This window comes from Malurus melanocephalus, unplaced genomic scaffold (genome assembly GCF_030028575.1).
Source record: "Malurus melanocephalus ecotype Western Australia unplaced genomic scaffold, MMel_1.1 scaffold_559, whole genome shotgun sequence".
In the NCBI taxonomy this organism is placed as follows: Eukaryota; Metazoa; Chordata; class Aves; order Passeriformes; family Maluridae; genus Malurus; species Malurus melanocephalus.
In genome coordinates, this window is record NW_026623791.1 from 357,680 (window position 1) to 375,414 (window position 17,735).

At 51.8% G+C, this 17,735-nt stretch overlaps 2 protein-coding genes across 2 annotated transcripts in view; one reads left to right on the plus strand and one right to left on the minus strand.

Moving 5' to 3' along the window:
- The window catches only part of TBCCD1 (TBCC domain containing 1), a 9,791-nt gene extending 7,625 nt beyond the window's left edge, over positions 1-2,166 (minus strand). The window contains exons 1-3 of the mRNA XM_057382252.1: positions 1,800-2,166; positions 1,565-1,714; positions 7-373 (exon numbers count right to left, since the gene is read on the minus strand). Of these exons, the coding sequence (XP_057238235.1) occupies positions 7-373; positions 1,565-1,714; positions 1,800-2,135 (853 nt within the window). The 5' untranslated portion in view covers positions 2,136-2,166. The remainder of the gene's footprint in view (positions 1-6; positions 374-1,564; positions 1,715-1,799) is intronic.
- Positions 2,167-2,452: 286 nt separating this feature from the next.
- Positions 2,453-14,511, plus strand: DNAJB11 (DnaJ heat shock protein family (Hsp40) member B11). The gene is made up of 10 exons (XM_057382251.1): positions 2,453-2,598; positions 2,864-3,020; positions 6,299-6,396; positions 7,300-7,432; positions 8,358-8,500; positions 9,083-9,165; positions 9,709-9,766; positions 10,230-10,341; positions 10,884-11,043; positions 14,133-14,511. Exons 1-10 carry the CDS (start codon positions 2,531-2,533, stop codon positions 14,195-14,197), a joined length of 1,077 nt encoding a protein of 358 aa, XP_057238234.1. The 5' UTR covers positions 2,453-2,530; the 3' UTR covers positions 14,198-14,511.
- Positions 14,512-17,735: the final 3,224 nt, after the last annotated feature.

Genomic DNA, 17,735 nt, shown 5'->3' on the forward strand with positions numbered 1-17,735 from the left:
CCCCACCTTGCTGTGCCCATGCCAGCTTTTTGCCAGCCTTGAGGCAGACGCTCATTCCCAGGGGGTTGGCAGTGAGGCAGGAGCGCAGCCAGCTCTCCAGTTTGCCCAGGGAGAAGGCTCTGGCCACCTTGGAGTAGCCGTTGTGGCCGTGGCAGGGCTGCCTGAGGGCCAGCTCGTGGAGTGGCCACACTGTCCTGGAGGTGCTGACGGTGCCCTCCAGCAGGAGGCTGAGGGCACACACGGCCTCGTAGGACACCAGGCTGCTGCTGCTGGAATGGGAGGAGGCTGACAGCTGCTCCGGCTCCAGCAGCAGCTCCAGCATGTCCAGGAGGTGGCTCTGCACAAAGGCAAGGTGCTCCTGGTCRTTCCAGTTCTGGAAAACAGCAGRAAAACACACAYGGGGSTGAGTTCAACATGCTSRATAGCACAAAYACAAATCCTTGCTTAGAATCCTYCTAAAAKATGGAAAAYCAGTCAGACACKGGGTTCAYTCCTGCTGCTCYACCCTTCCATWKCTRGAAAGCCACCTCCCCCCAGAAATTCAAAATAAAACATTTCATTCCAGCTTAACTACTAAGTGGCTCCTCCTAGAGAGCAGCACCAGGCTCTCCTACAAATCCACACAAATCCAGGCTGCTGCTGCTGGCTTTGGAAGGAGGAAACAAATCAATAAAGGCACTCAAGGACTTGGAGCTCCTCCACTGGAAAACCCCTGCAGCTGCACCAGACCTGCGGCCAGGGTTCAGTGCTGCCTTCCAGAATTAAAAGCCCAGGGCCATTTCTCCACAGCAATAATTGGAAAATTCCAAAGAAAACCAGGAGACTGGAATTCTGGCAGAGTTTAATAAAGCTGGGTTTTGCTGAGGGAGCACACGGCTGAGATTACACYATGTCCTCACCACCTTTGTTCAATATTCCAGGATAAAGTTATCCAGCTCCTATTTTTAACGATTCCAGCTTGCCCCAAGCTACATTTCARCRGCTCATCCTGCTCACAGCAGCATAYCCATGCTGGAATTCCAGAGCTTTGCAGGGCCTTACGTGAAGTTCCCAACTGTAATCCATTCTCACACATCCAACCCATTCCTTTCTAAACACCTATCAGTATTTTAAAATGAAACAGAATTTCCACGTCAGATTTACACCTGAACAGCCAACTCCCCTCTCAGAAACAGACAGTGATGCCAGGGAACACCCTGGCAGCCAATGCTCCACACTGGACCATGGGAAAGGCAGCATGAACAGGAGGAAAGTTTCCTGCTTGACTAATAAAAAAAAGCAGAGAGACTGTTGCTAAAAGGAGACTCGCCAAGACTCCTAGGAAATTTTCAGCTGGCTTTGAACTCCAGGAAAGCCTCATGGAAAACTTTTAATCAACTGCAGAGAACACACCATCTTCGCTTTATTTACCGTGGAACAGGAATTCTGCAACTGGAGCCTCGCTCACACTTTGCCACAGGTGAAACCCTCCCAGGAACAAACCAGYCCCTTTCCAACCCTCCTCAAAGGCTGAAGAAGCAGAGAAGCAGCTCCTGCATGCGGAGTATCCCACAGGCACGAGTACCTTATTCCCGCCGGCCGATTTTCCACTCAGGCTGGGAGACTTGGTCCTGGGGCTGGGCCACTCATCCCCGAGCAGAGACCTCCGCAGGGAMACCTTGTGGAGCTGCTGGACGTAAAGGAAGAGCAGGAACTGCAGCGTGTCCACGGAGAGCTGGAGAGCAGGGGAGAGACAGAACAGTCAGGCTGGGCCGGGCTGCCCTTTAAGCGGGGGCCTCAGGCCGGCTCCGGGCTCTTGCCTTGCTCCGCTCCCGCTCCAGCTCCTCGGCGCTGGCACAGGCCGCCTCCGTCTCAGCCCAGCGCAGGCGGAGGGGCGGCGCGGGCCCGAGGAGGCCGCGGAAGAGCTCGAAGTAGAGCCAGGCGATGTCGCGGCTCAGCTGCAGCTTCCCGCAGGCGATGTGGCGCCAGCAGGGCCAGCGCAGCCGCGGGAAGCAGCCCTGGTCGGCCCGCGCKCGGGCGTAGGCGGCCGCCTTGCGCAGGTAGTGCGGCGTGAGGCGGGCGGGCGGCGGGGCCGGCAGCGCTCCCACCAGGAASGGCTCGGTGCGCACCCACAGCCGCACCTGCCCCGCCGCCATCGCCCCGCCGCTCCCGAGYTCCGCGCGGGCACCATAGAGACGGCCCTTCCCTCCCGCCCGGAGCCGCTGCCTATTGGCTGCCGCAGCCGGCGCGGGGGCGGGAATGAGCGAGACGCTCGCTGATTGGYTGGCCGGCAGGAAGTCACCCTGGAGCGATGGCGGGGCGTGCCCGGCGTGCTCGGCGGCGACGCTCCGGCAGGCGATTGGCCGGCGGCGGTGAAGTGTGAGCAGCCCATTGGCTGGCGGCGCGAGGCGGCGCGCTCYCATTGGCTGGCGGGGAACACCCCGCGCTCCTATTGGCTGGCGGCGCGGCCGGGGCAGGGGCGCTGCGGAGCCGCCCGGACGCGCCGCTCCCGCCGCTCCCCGTTCGCCGGCAGGGCAGGGCCGGGCCCGCCATGGCCCCCGCCTGGATCGGCCGCCTCTGCCTCCTCCTGCTGTGCCTCTGCGGGGAGGCCGCCRCGGGGTGAGTGCGCCGGGCCGCGCCCGCGGGCCTGGGGGGTTYCCCCTCAGCACCGGGCCTTTCCCCTGCTCAGGGTCGGCGGCCGCGCTGACGGGACCCCGCTCCCTTCCCCTCACGCCTTGCTCTTCACCCTTTCCCCTCGCCCCTTTCCTTCCCGCCTCCCTCCCATCCCCTCTCCTATTCCCCTCTCTCTCCCATCCCCGTTCTCCTCCACCCTCTCTCCGTTTCCCTCTCCCTTCCCTCACCTTCTCTCTCCCCCATACCACAGGAGAGACTTCTACAAGATCCTGGGGGTGTCCCGCAGCGCCTCCATCAAGGACATCAAGAAGGCCTATCGCAAACTGGCGCTGCAGCTCCATCCCGACAGGAACCCGGACGACCCCCGGGCTCAGGAGAAGTTCCAGGACCTGGGCGCTGCCTACGAGGTGAGGCCGGGATTCGGGAATGTCCTCCCCRGGCTGGGAAGGGGGGATGGGGCTCGTAGTAAAAACAGGCTGGAGCTTGGCCAGAGAGACTCGTGAGGGTTCATTCTGTAAAGTTCAGGGGAATGGGAAAGGAGCTTTGAAGAAATGTAAAGGCTCTTCCAAAAGGTGCAGGTGGAGTCCATTCTTCCCCTGCCACCATGTCAAATTCCATCCTTCCCAATATATTGAATTCTACACTTTTTATTATCACAGAATTCCAGGATGGTTTAGGTTGGAAGGGACTTTAGGATGATGTCATGCCATCCCCTTACCATGGGCAGGGACACCTTCCACATCAAATTCCCTTCTTTCCTTCTCATCAAATTCCCTTCTTTCCTTCTCATCAATTTCCATCCTCTCTCTGTTGATACATCACATTCTTGTCACTCTCCCAAACGAAAACCAAAGGTACAGAGGGTACCAGGTTATTTGGAGAGCTCCCCTCCCAGAGGAGAGTCCAACACCTCAACTCTCTCAGCCAGGAGGAATCGAAGACACTAACTTAAAAGCTCTCTGGAATTTATTACCAGTTCCTCAAGGGAAAAGTGGAGGTGCAGCAGCTCCAAGTGTGTGTAGGGCCTGGCTGGGATTAGCCTGGCTAATGGAAGTGAAAGGTGCTGGCCTTGGCTTTTAGGGGATATTGAGAGAGAAAAGTAACTGTGGGTCATATGCAGGAGGATTCCTGTTGTTCCCATGATAATATTGTGGCTTGCAAACAATCCCTCACTCRAACAGCACAGTGCATTAAACAAATCAAATATAGATTCTTTTATTGCCCCAAGGTTTAAAGTCAAAGCCTGCCTTCCCTGKCTGTACATACATAGTGATGGAATGTGGTTTCTTCCCTGTTTTCTGTCCTTTTTGTCCTCCTCYTGTCACTGTTGGGCTCCATCTGCCCCTGCTCTCCCCTGTGCAGAGGAGAGACCCTGAGGAAGATGGTGCTGAAMAATTCTATTAGCAAAGATTGCTGGCAGTGACTCTCTGTTTGGGGTCCTCTGGGAAGAACGCAGCTGCACAGGAGAGGCTTTGTAGGCTGGCTCCTGCTTCCATCCCTGGTGCTCCTCAGATATGCAAATACTCCTCAAATGAGGAAGTGAGAGAACCAGCTGGAATTTATTTCTGTGTCCAAAAAGAAAACTGTTTGCTTTAGTTTTGTCTCAGAGCTGGCACTTTTTTTTTTACTTCAGACTTAAATAAACTATCACAGGGAAAACAGTGAATTCAAAGATTTTTTTTTTTTTGTGGATAAAAGTAATTTCCTGTCATTTTCAGCACCTGAGGTTTGCTGCATGTGGAGCTGTGAGCTTGGTGTTGTTTCTGTGAGCTGGGATCTTGTTGGCACTATGTGCAGGGAAAGGATTTCTCTGCCTCCTCCCCAAGTCACAGTTCATTTAACTTTGCCAGCAGTTGAGATTGTTCTTTCTATTTAAAAACTTGGTGAGAAAAGGGTTGTAAAATCAAATCAGAAATCCTGTATTGGTCCAGTGTGGGTTTTGGAGGAAGCTTTTGATCCCCTGCAAGGTCTCTGTCTGTGTTTAGYCAGGACAGCTTGGAAATCCTTCTGCTGAATCAGCTGTGGGATGCAGGRGGTTGATTTTACTGCTTTGGGCAAACTGGAGCCAGAATTGGGTGTCCCTTATCACCTAAACTGTGATTTTCCTTGCCATAGAGCCTCTTTTAACACCCCCAGTGCTCAGGGTCTGATTATGGCAAAGCTTTCCCAAAAMAGTGAGGGGAAATTAGGTTAATGAACCTTGTCAGTCTCTTCATTTTCATGGGCTCGGTGATTCCACCCTGGAGCTGCGTGGTCTGGATTCAGCTGCCTCATTTAGGAAGGAGGCTGATCCCAGGAGAGGGGGCTGAAACTCTTCCACATAAAGTGAGGAGTCTCAGGGTGGATTTGGGAGCAGTTTCCATGGGAATCTCCAGTGTCAGAGGGAGAARTGAGCCCTTACCTGCTGGATGAAGGCAGTGAAGTCACACTGATTTTTCCCTGTTGCTGTCATTTATTGTTGGTTGTAATTCCACAGAATCCCAGGATGGTTTGAGTGGGAAGGGACATTGAAGCCCATCCAGTTCCATCCCCTACATTGGGCAGGGATGCCTTCTGTTATCCCAGGTTGCTCCAAGCCCCATCCTACCTGGCCTTGGACACTTMCAGGGATGGGGCAGCCCCAGCTTCTCTGGATACCCCACATTCAGCCTGCTTTTCATCTTTTATTTGCTTCCCCACCTGCTGAGTTTCTTCTCCACCTATTCCCATTCCTGTCCAGCCCTCTGAAAGCCAACCTGGCAACTCTGACCTTCCTGATGTGATCAGTGGGGGAGGAAGGGGAAGGAAGACTAAATGTGATGAGAGACTTCTGGATGTCTGAGGAAGGAAAGGCAAAGATCAAAATTCAGGAATTCAAGTTGATGCTTTGTAGCTTTAAGTCATGACTGAGACAGAGGGGTGGTGGGTATGTGATTATTTGTTTCACTGTGTCCTGCTTTGTAGGATCTGAGTTATTCCTTATGGGACTTCTTTAATATTTAGGACAAACTCAATGTTTATGTTTTCCATGTTTCTCCTGCTTTTTTAATGAACAGAATGTGCTTTTTATGGGCTTAACTTCACCAGCCCAGCAGAACAAGTGGGGCTTCTGTAGTGTTGATGCCTGATGATTTTGCTTTTCCATTTTACACTTTCTGTACCCTGTATGCATCCCCCCTGTACCCATTACCCTGCATGCTTGTCATTCCTGTAGCCTGATATTCCAGTTTAGTTTAGGGGTTCTGCTGGGTAGAGACCAAATATCCTGAGGAAGGAGTCAGTGTGCCCTGTGCTATCTTAAACCCGAGCTCAGCCTTGGGTGAAGCCTTCTGTCTAAAACATCCTCTGTAAACTGAGTTCGGGTCTCATCTTGGCGGGGGGGACTCATTAGAATAGGGGGACATTACTGCATTTGTTAAGTTTCTTATTGGGGAATCCTAGATAGATATGCTAATTCCTGAAATCTATAAAACTTGTATCCGTGCTATACATGGGGGCGTATTTTACCATTGAGTTGTGCACCTGGGATCCCAAATACCGAGGTAAAACCCTTTTTATCCCCTTAACCATGTCTGTGCCATTATTAAAAACTGGCCTTTCAAGGCAACAGTGTTCCCCATTGAAGAGTGCTGGGAGCCCTCAGAGCCTTGTCCAGCATTTTCCTCAGCTCCATGTGAAAGCCTTTCCTCCATCCCTGCTTTTCCAGGTGCTGTCAGATGAGGAGAAGAGGAAGCAGTACGATGCCTAYGGAGAGGAGGGCCTCAAGGATGGCCACCAGAGCTCCCACGGAGACATCTTCTCCCAGTAAGGAGGGTTAACCCCTTTGGGCTGTCCTGCAGCTGCTGCTCTGCTTCTGTCATGCTCAAGYACCCCTCTGATGTGGTTTTTACCTGGCCCTGGGTTGCTGATGTGAGAACTGGGAATTTGAAGAAATGAGTTTACAGTGGGTATCCCACAGGTAGTTTCCAGTTTTGGTGTGGATCAGTCCTCACTGCAAGCAACAACCAGTGGACATTTCCCACCTGGGCACCTCTGTGGGTGATTTCTYAGGTGCAGCACCTGCTTCAAACATGTGGAAACTTTCTCAGGTTATCTGTGTGTGGTTGGGGTTTAACCTGTTGTCACACATCGTTTTGGGGACATTTTTTCTTCTGYAGAGTAATGCTGTGCTGACTTGCACAGCATCTGTAGAATTTGAAGCATTAAAACCCGAAGGCACTCACACATTGATTGGACAACCTGATTTTCTGCCCCTCTGGCTGAATTTCCTAAAATAATTCCAGAAGTTGCACAGCTCCTGGGTGAGGACTTGCASTGCTGCTCTGCTCTGTTCTGAGGGACAATATGCAGGATTCCTAGGAAGTTTCCCCCATCCCTTTTGTCCTCAAACTCCTGAAAACCAACCTCCTAGCAGTGGGTTGCAGCRCTACTCAGAGTTTAAACCCTGTGGTAGTGGCAGCTGAGCAGCAGTGCTGTACAGAGAACTCAGATTTCAAGTTTTCTGCTCCAAACCTTGTTTTATTTTGAGCAGAAAACTCTTCCAAAGTGGTTGCTTTGTTTGAAGGCTTTAGCTTGTGTCCTGCAGGAGCAAAAGGAGACTCCTGCATTAACTCTGGAGCTTTAGGGCTGTGAGGAGGCTGTTCTTCAGCAGGCTGGAAGCATTTGCCCACAATTCCTTCCTGACTTAATTAATGTGCTTAACACCAGCTTCTTTGGGGACTTTGGATTCATGTTTGGAGGAAACCCTCGCCAGCAGGACAGGAATATTCCCCGAGGAAGTGACATCATCGTGGACCTGGAGGTCACACTGGAGGAGGTGTATTCAGGAAACTTCGTAGAAGTAAGTTTACCTGTCTCAGTATTTCCAGGTGTTCCCAGCTCTGAGGTGCCTGACCAGAGCTCAGAATATCTTCTCCCAAAAAACAGAGCTGAAATAGATGCTCCTTCTGTCAGTGGGGGATGTTGTGGTGCTATTTCCTGTAGTTTAGTGAAGAAACCACACATYAATTCACCTTTTCCACCTGGCAGCATCTCTGTAAAGTGTGATAATATGGATTTATTGGCTGTCAGTCACCAGCTCARCTTGTTTAGTGCAGCAGCCCAGCTGGAAGAGGTGGAAATGGTCCCTCTGTAGATTTTAGGGATATTTGAGTGGCTGTTCATAAGCTTTAAATTCATTTTGCATTTCTTACAAAACCACATTGAGGATTTTTCAGTCTTCTTCTGTGGCCAAACGTGTCACTGCAAGTTTCCAGGTTATATAACTGGGAAAAGGATGTGGAAAATCATTATTTTCTTTCAAGCAACSTCCATCTCTGGTTCTGACAGTCCCTCCTGTTCTACATGTTGGCTTTGCCATTGGTTGATTATGTTTWGTGGGTGTCAGGGAAACTCCAGATAATCTCCCCCTTGCAGGGGACAAGGAGGTGTCCTAAAGGAAGTGTGAGGTGTTCCATCCTAGATTTACCTTTCCTGTATGGAAAAGTGTGCAGGCAGAGGAAAGGGAATGGCAACAGTGGTGTCAGAGAGAGATTTTYTGGTGTTTGATGTGTGATCACAAGRTGAAAACTTTTGTCARAATGTTTTGCTGAGGAYATRTTCRGAGCTTGAGTGGTGGCACCACACAAAAATATGTCCCTGCCCATACATGGGGCTGGAATTAATCTTTAAGGTCCCTTCCAACCCAAACCATTCTCCTTTCAGAGAAATCCAGAGCCTTGTGGAGACCCAGCAATGCTCCATCAACCTCTCCCTCTTCTCTGCAGGTTGTCAGRAACAAGCCAGTGGCAAGACAGGCACCTGGCAAACGGAAATGCAACTGCAGGCAGGAGATGAGAACCACCCAGCTGGGGCCTGGGCGCTTCCAGATGACTCAGGAAGTTGTTTGTGATGAATGTCCCAACGTCAAGTGAGTTGGGTGCTCTTTCTGCTCCGCAGAATCCTAAATTCGGTGATTTTATGTAGTAATGTAGGGGATGTGTATTCCAAAAGCCACCGCTAGATGGGGGAAAGCGCCTGCATTCCCAGGAACAACAGGGGGATTTGGGAAGGCTTAACACCGGGTTCACATTTCCAGGGAGCCMCTCTTCGTTCTTACAGCAGAGACAGCCACCTCTGTTGAATGTAGAGCTCCCCAATTTCCTCTCCCAGCCTTTTATTCCATGCACAGTCCCACTGCAGGAGAAGCTCCCCAGCTGAATCTGAATGGGAAGCACACAGCTGGGAACAGCTGGATGTGGAGTGCCAGGCTTTGGTCACACACCCTGATGCTGCCTATGCATTTAGGAGCTTTTAGCTTTGCCTTCTCTACTCCCTGAGTCTCAGCTCACCAAGGCACCAGTGACCCTCCAGGTTTAGATGTGAGCAAAGGAGAGCACATGTGGGCTTGTGGGGGTGTTCCCGTTACCCCAATAAAGAAAATGGAAAGTTGAGATGAAGTTGAAATAAATAAAGTTGAAAACTGAGTGCTGGGCTTCTTTCCTGTTTCCAGGCTGGTGAATGAGGAGCGGACGCTGGAAGTGGAGATAGAGCCAGGGGTGAGGGATGGCATGGAGTAYCCCTTCATCGGGGAGGGTAAGTGTGTGCTCAGCTCTGAGCTGCTCCTTTCCCAYGGCTCTCCATGGCACTGGCAGTGCCCAGGATCCCCCAGGCTGGAAGTGCTGTGTCCTCTGCATGTGCTGAAATCCAGCAGCTGGATYGTGGACACTCCTAACCTGGATAACACAATTCCACTGCCTTCACTGTGAGCAGGACACACACAAAGAGAGATCTAAATCTGATGTTTCACACAGCACTTGAGCAGGAACAGCTGTTCCAGGCTTGAGCATGTGAGGGGGTGCTCTCTGCCCAAGGAGATGAAGCCCTTCAGGGACCAAAGGGCATCATTGGCATGCAGGTCTCCCAGAGCAGCAGAGGGGTGTAACCTCRCTGAGGCAACACTCACAAAGTCCTGAGCTTTCAGGATGTGTTTAAGCAGATTTTTAGTTATCTAGAGAACAATCAGTTGCTTTTTTTCCTTTGACTTGGAAGCTGCAAGTCTGTGTTTAACATCCTGCTTGTCTCTCTGCTTGTTTCTGACTGTTTCCCTTAAACAGAGCTTTTCTTTCTCTCTCACAGGTGAGCCCCACGTGGATGGGGAGCCGGGAGATTTGCGCTTCCGAATCAAAGTTCTTAAGTAAGTCCCTGGACTAGTTAAGCTCTTGCTTGGCTGGTTGGAGCTTGCCCTTCAGCATAGCTCAGGGCTGTGCAGGACACTCAGCCCTCATGGTGCAGGAGGAGCTGCATTTGACACTTAAATGTGGAATTTTAATTTTTTTTTTGGCTTGAATTTACCATGTGTGATTCAGATCAAATATCTCCTTTTTTCCACAATCTCCCCATTGTAAGGAAGTGCACTACTAAGAAAATTGCTGTGTGAGTCAGGACTTCTTGCCACACCTCACCACTCAGTGCCCTAGAAATAGAAAAGGCACTTATCAGTGCTTATCTTATACAGGAAAATGAGRCTAAATTTGATTCATTCCTCACTTCCCTTCCTATTTATGATTTCTCCAAACTCCCAAATAGAAAGAAAGAAGCTTAAGTACCTGTTTCCCCTCTGGGGAAGCAGAAAAATTCAATGGCTCTTATTTCCACAGGCACCCAGTGTTTGAGAGGAGAGGAGATGACTTGTACACAAACGTGACAATCTCGCTGGTCGAGGCACTGACAGGCTTTGAGATGGATATTGCCCACTTGGATGGGCACAAGGTGAGTCCCAGGGTGCTGTGTGAATCCCAAATTCACCTGCAGCTCTGTGCTGAGGRTTGGCTGGCTCAGGATCTGCTTATCCACAGTATTCCCTCTGCTGGAGCATCCCAGGCCGATTCCCAAGGAGCCAAAATATCCTCTCTATGAGGGGGTACACGGTGTGGGTCTCACTTCCAGGCTGTGCCAGCAGTGGGTGGGGTTAGTTCTGGCATCTGTCCAGTAAAACTGCCTGGACCTATTGGATATCATCAAGTCTGGCAAGGAATCAGTGCCAGTTGGAGCTTTCCAGTGGGTTGGAAAGGTTGTTGGAGTATTGGGGTGCACACACAGGCCATGAACTGTCCAGGGAGGTTTGGAGTCCCCATCCCTGGAGGTGTTCTAGGAACACTTGGATGTGGCCCTCAGTGCTCTGAGCTGGGTGACAAGGTGGGGACCAGTCATAGCTTGGACTCAGTGATCTTGGAATTCTTTCCCAAGCTCAGTGATTGTGGGATCCTGATCCTGTAACACCGATCATGTGCTGAAACTCCTTTTCTGGCCAGGTTCACATTGCCCGGGATAAAACCACAAAGCCCGGTGCCAAGCTGTGGAAGAAGGGAGAAGGGCTTCCAAACTTTGATAACAACAACATCAAAGGCTCCCTAATCATCACCTTCGACGTGGAGTTCCCCAAGGAGCAGCTGACGCCCGAGCAGCGCGAAGGTGCGTGTCCAGAGCCACCTGAGCCTGGCCCAGCTCATGCAGGAGCTGGAGCAGTCAGGAGGGGCTGTGCTGTCCCTGTGCTGTCCCTGTGCTGTCCCTGTGCCCCTTGTCCAGCATAACACAGCTGGCTGATGGCCTGGGATTGACTCCCATTTCCCTTGGAAGTGAGGAAGCTTGGCTGCTGTGGTCGGAGCTGAGGTTGGGACGTGCTGCTGCTGGAATGTAGCTCTTGGCAGGTTTGGAGGTGCTTTGTTTCTGTGTGACCCCACAGCCTTGCTGGGCTCAGCCTCTGTCTGCTTTGCCTCGGCTGGAATGGGATCACAAAGGGTTTTCCAGCTCCTGCTGCTACTTTCTTGGAGGCCAGGCTTGTGGGAATCCCTCTGCTGCCGAGGGTGAGGAATGTTGTGTCAGGAGAAGGGTTGTTCCTGTCCACAGCTCCTTCCACCCTGCTCCCTCYAGGGGACATCTGCTATTCAAATGGAAACCTGATGAACCCTGAGGAATCCTGAAACTTCCACGAGGGTAAATCCTGTACTCCTAATTGGGAATTCTTTGCTCCAGCAGCCTCTGTGGTTCTGCTGTGTCAGARTAGGAGTCAAGGACTTCATCCCCTGCCACAGAACAAAGACATTCCTGGCATGTAACAGTGCAGCTCTTCAGGAAATCCCCATCCCCAGAACTCCTTCCAGGGCTTCTTCTGAAGTGGATTCACTTCTTTCAGTGGATTTCCCAAACTCCYCAAGTTTGTAGTGGGAAGCCAAGCCCTGGGTGGGTTTTATCCCACCCTTGGCACTCRCTGCTGCCTTGGCTGTGCCAGCTGCCTCGTGCAGTCCTGTGGGTGGCTGCAGCTCCAGATGTCCTGTGGAGCTGTTTGGGCTGGGAGGTCTGTGCCTCTGGGCTGGGCTTGGGGTGATCCTGGTTCAGGGTTTTATCCCTGTGCTTTCCCTCTTGTTCCAAGCGTATCGTGCAGGGCACAATGACCACGTCACTGTGAAGTCTCAGCCCAGGCTCTGCCGCCCTTCCAGAAGCTTCATCAGGCAGCAGCAGCTCTGTGACAGATGTGAGGTTATTCCTGTTTCCAAGCTGTTGCTCTGAGTAGTTCAGAGGGCACTGGGCAAGGAGCAATGACAGAAGCCTCCCTGTTTCTGACAGCATTGCTCACACACCTCCACGGATATCCGGAAACAGAGATGATGGCACTGGCATGAGTGTGTTCAGGCACAGGACTTTGGGTGTTGCTCTCCCTCCTGAAGCAATTCCACATTTCCCAGGGGAAGGTGACAGGGTAGGCAGTCAGATGGCTTTCTGTGTGCTGGGTATCTCCAGACATCTGTGATTTCAGGAGTTTTAGGAGGGAATAGGTCTATCCCTGTGTGTGGCAGCGGTTCAGTGTATACATTCAATGGAAAACTGGGCTTCACAATTCAAAACATCCCCTTTTTCCTTATTCTTGGCAGTGCTCCTCATTTCTTATCTCCTGACCACATGTCCAGCTCCTGGGGCTGTCAGAAGATACTCTGGCTGTGAGAGCACCACCCTGAGCTTTGGAGTCACAGCAATAATATCCCTTCTTTCCTGCAGYGGGAATTGATCACCGTTAATCAGAGCTGCCCCTCCCTCTGTGCTGTAACCTGTCACTTCTTGTTGCTATCAGCAACATTTCAAAGGAAAAAAATACTTCAGGTTCCAGCAAAGAGTGCCTGAAGTGCAATAGCTCCAAAAGTCAGGATTCCTGTTGRAATTCCTGATTAAACCTCAGAAACCTGCTGGAATATCCCGTACACTACTGAGGGTGTTTATCAGGCCAGCAGACAGCTGCCAGAGGTGTGGGATGGTGCTGATCCCACTTTTTTCAGGGTTCCTAGAGCACACCTTTGTCCAGCTGCAGCCTTCCTTTCCAAGAACCCCACATCCTCTCAGCCACCTGCTGGGAAGTGGCTTGGAGCTTGTTCTGGATGYGGGAGAGGAAGCGAATTTGCCATGGAAAATGAGCTGTAACTAATAATGAGCAGCTCCTGGACAGGGGTTCACTTTGTCCTGCTGTTCCTAAAAAGAGTTCAGGGATCTCTGGCCACCAGGCAAGGAGCATGAGAAGTTCTTGCCTGRCAGGGAGATGTCCTGCTTCCAGTTATTACTTCCAGAATAGATTTCCAGTATTTAACAGAGCCATTGTGACCCTTATGCATCACATCACTGGTTTTCAAGGACAGTAAAATGTGTAGCCAAAGAGGTTTAAGGGTAGACAAGCAGGACAAGGGTTGCAGGGAGACAGAGTGTCTTGGCAGGATTTCCTGAGGGGTTTGCATGCCTGAAAGGTTAGGTACAAGTAAATGGGTTGGTTTCATTACTGACAGACTCCCCTGGAGCAACTTAAAGCCATTTCCTCTCATCCTGTCCCTGTTCTCTGGGAGCAGAGCACGACCTCCCTGGCTGTCCCCTCCTGTCAGGGAGTTGTGCAGAGCCACAAGGTCCCYCCTGATCCTCCTTTTCTCCAGGCTGAGCCTCTTTCCCAGCTCCCTCAGCCACTCCTGGTGCTCCAGAYCCTTCCCCAGCTCTGTTCCCTTCCCTGGACACGCTCCAGCCCCTCCATGTCCTTATTTAATGAAGATTGTTTGAAAGTTACCCACAGCATTGGGAGTTTCCCTCTGTTTTGGGTCCTGTTTTAGGCTCAGTGGTTTTTGTGGCTACTCTGAGCTGTGTCCTGAGGGGCCCCAGGGCAGTGAGTGACCAAGCTGAGCTAATCAGAGGGGACTCCCTCTGTAATCTCTGGAAAAACAGTGACACATCCATCACTGCCACTCTGCTTCCCCTGCTCCGTGTGGACTTGCCCTTTAAGCAGCAGTGGAGCCCTGCCAGCCCTGCCCTGCCGTGCTGACCCCAGGAGATGAGCTAGGATGGATTTTAGGGCTGACTCACCCTCTGAGCCTGTTTGCTCAGAATTTGATCCCGACAGATCCTCGAGCCGCCAGCTCCTTGGAATATTTTGCGAGCAGGATTTCAGGAACGGGGAAGAAGCATTGGAAAAGCCACCCTGATGCCTTTCCCATGCTCTGTGAGTGACACTGTCCCTTCTGTCCCTTCCCTSGCAGGTCTCAAGCAGCTGTTGAAGCAAGGATCAGTGCAGAAGGTCTACAATGGACTGCAGGGATATTGACGTGTGGAAAAACTGGACTTCCCTGGAAATGCAAAGTCAGATTCGTTTGCGGTCTTTTCTCCTGCCCACTGTAGAAGGGGAAAGAGGGAGGGGGGYGATGGCTGAGGTTTAGCTCGTTTGTGGTTTGTAAATGATGGAAGTGCTCAGAGTTGGGGGAAAATACTTTTTCAGGACATAACTGGTGCTGCCTATCATGTTCCACGTCCTGGAACAACAGCGATTCCTTGAGCAGGAAAACAGAGGTGGGGAAAGGAGTTCTAAATTCCACACAGATTGGAATTTCTGGTTTTTAAATATATTTTGATGTGACTTTTCTTGGCCATCTCAACATACTTTCATAGCTGCTCCTGCTTTTTACATCCTTCGTGTCAATCTCTTCCAAATTTGTGYTGGAATTGGGGTGGTATTTTTTTTTGGGGTGGTGTTTTTGGGGTGGTATTTTAATCCCAGCCCTTCCTCCCCTTCCCCTCTGAGTCCAGAGTGTGGTATTGGTTCAGAGTCTGGTTTTGAGGCAGGAATACTGGTGCTGTTGGGWGTGGACTGGGCTGTGTTCATCCCCACAATTGGTTGGGAAAAGARTCTCTCGAGGCCTCTGTGGCCTCTCTGAACTCTACCAAGTCCCAAAAGTCAACTCCTGCTTTGAAATTTGAGGTTGCACCAGCTTAGCAAAGACTTCTTGGTGATGGTGGGTTTTGGGAATGGCTGTCCCTCGTTGCCCCCACATGGAACCYGTGTGGAAAAGCTGGCTCCCCTCGTGCGCTCTGTCCTCTGTGAGGATGGGTGAGGCTGACAGGAATAAAGTGTTTCTTGGCGTTGGAATGGCAAAACCTCCCTGGTGATGTGTTTGTGGGACAGGYCTGGGCTTCTCTGTGCCAGGCAGCAGCAGAAATCATGGAATCAGTAAGGCTGGAAAAGCCCYCTGAGGCAGAGTCCARCTGTTCCACCAGCACTGCCCYGTGTCCCCAAGTGCCACATCCACACATRTGTTAAACCCCTGCAAGGATGGGGACTCCACAACTGCCCTGGGCAGCTGTGCCAGTGCCTGACCACCCTTTTAGAGAAGGAATTTTCTGTCATATCCAACCTAAACCTCCCCTGGAGCCACTTGAGGTCATTTCCWCTTGTCCTGTCGCTTGTTYAGCAGAAGAGCCCAACCCCACCTGGCTGCACACTCCTCCCACTCCCTTCAGGGATTTTGGGGGCTGTAAAGTGGGTTCYTTCCAGCTTCTCCCTCCCTCATTCCCTGTTTGGGAAGTGGATGGTTTGCCTGCAGGGAAGTAGGGGCAGCAGATGCAGCCTGGAGGTGGTTTTGTTTTCTGTTCATTGCCTGTTTTCCTTCCTGGGGAGCTGGAAGCAGCTCGAGGTGGGCACAGCCCGTGTGTCCAGCAGGTCCCACCCAGCCCCGCAGCTCCAGGGGCAGTGACGCAGCGGAAGCAGCAGCCCTGGGAAGATTTCCTGTTGGATCCTGCGTGCGTTTGCCTTGGCAGAGCAGAGCAGGGGCTTGGGGAGCAGCTCAGGCAAACCTGGAGTGCTGAACCCTCAGTCTTGGTGCTTCTCCTGAAAATCCACAGGGATAAACTGGTAATCCCATGCCCATGCTTCTCCAGGTGCTGCAGGCAGCTCTGCCTCTGCTCCCTCTAAGTTCAAATTTCTAGGAAACCTCAGATTTCAAAGAAATTCCTTCCCACATCCCTGTGCATGGGGCTGTTWCCTGTTATTCCAGCCCCTTGCAACCCCACTCATCTATAGCAATAAACCATAAAACCCAGAATGTCACCCCCAAGTCCCAAATTTTGCCCCAGGGGAAGGTGTAACCTCTCCTACCTGCASCCGCAGCAGCAGCCAGCACGTTTTTTTTAGGCCTGACTCCTTGTTCCTGCTGCTGCTTTTCCTTTCCCTGCTAATTCCTTTCCTTCCTGTGGTTTGTTTTTATTGCATTGTGGGGCCAGACTCTTTGGAGAACACAACAATGGCTGCAGAGCCCCGGCCTGCACGGCAGCGAGGAGAAAAACAGGAAAAAAAGCCCCAAATTCCAACCAAGCATCCCTGCTTCCTTCCAGCCTTCCCCCCTGCTGTGGGGTGTGTTCAGAACCAGCATCCGATGCCTTTCCCACCTCCAGACAAAGCTTTCCAGGCTTTTTCCCAGCAGCAACAGCAGTGCTTGCTCAAACATTCCCACTGGTCTTGGCTCTGGCTCACCAATGCTGTGCTTTTTCTAGGATTCTGGGGAAATATTTGTCCTCCAAGGAGTGGGGCTGCACAGGCTGCTTGGTGTCTGTGACATTCCCTGTCCCCTACTCCGGTGTTTTGGAGCTGGTCAAGGCACACGTGGACTCCTTTATCCATAGAAACCCTTCCCAGGAGGTTYAGGTGTTCTTGGTCTGGGACCAAAYAAGRATCCTGRCTGTGAACTGGGAGTTCTGTYAGGCACAGCTTGAATTTCCAGCCCTTTATTACGTATTTATTATTTATGGGCACACTATTCCCAAACTGGAACAAATAAACTCAAATTTCCTGATCCTTTTTTAACCTGAATCCTTGGAAAGGTGAGGATGGTGAGGGTTCAGAGCATGTTGTTCAATTCTCCCAGGAAAACACTCGTCCTTGGAATCTCTCCCAGAACTCTCTGCTGCTTTGGGGAGGCCTGGCTGAAATGGGGTCCTGGATTATTCCTGAAGGGAATGGTTTGCTGGTTTCCAGCACCTCCAGGAGCTGTGTGGGCTCCTTCAGGGCCTCTYCACTTGCTGGCTTTGAGATGTCATCACCTCCATCAGCACCGTGCTCCCATTTTTGGGCTGGTCCTTCCAGTCCCAGGGAAAGGAAGGAGCAGCTGGGCTGAGGATTCTGTCACAGGTTGGTGCTGGGAGGGAATCCAGGGCTCAGATCYGCATTTCCATCCTGCCCTGCAGCCTTGTCCATGTCTTGTGGCCTTCCACACCCAGGGCTGGCTGCCCCCAAAGCCAAATTCCCCATCCCAGACTGGATGGTGGAGTTTTGGGGCTGCTCCAAGGAGTTTCAGCCCTTGGTAAGAAGGGTTTGGGAGCGGGAATTTGCTCCCGATGGCTTCAGCCACACCAAAGGCTGCTCCCAACTCTGGGAAGGGGCTGAAAGTGTTCCCAAACAGCCATTTTCCCAGGGAAACTTCTCTGGAAGTGCAGCACAAGCAAGCTTTGGTTTTTCCGAAGAAAAGATCTGGTTATTTCCAAAGGAAAAATCTTGTTATTTCAAATCCTTATCTCTCTGTCTAAACCTTTTTGCTCTGGGGCCAGGCAGCGGGGGAAGGAGGGAGAAGGGGCTGGTGCCAGGGGAAGRTTTGCAGCGGGAAGGGAAGGTGCAGCAATGATTCCTGGCTGGAATCCTTGCTGTGATCCCCAKCCCTGCCCCATYCCTGCTCCCCTGCACTGCYRGAGCAGCYTGGAGTGTKYCCAGGGAAAGGGCAGCCCCTGGGGCGGGGTAAAGGTGTGGGGTGGGTGGTACCCACTGCCCTCATCCCAGCTCCTGGGCTGCTGCCAGCATTCCCCTCCTGTTCCCTCAGGAT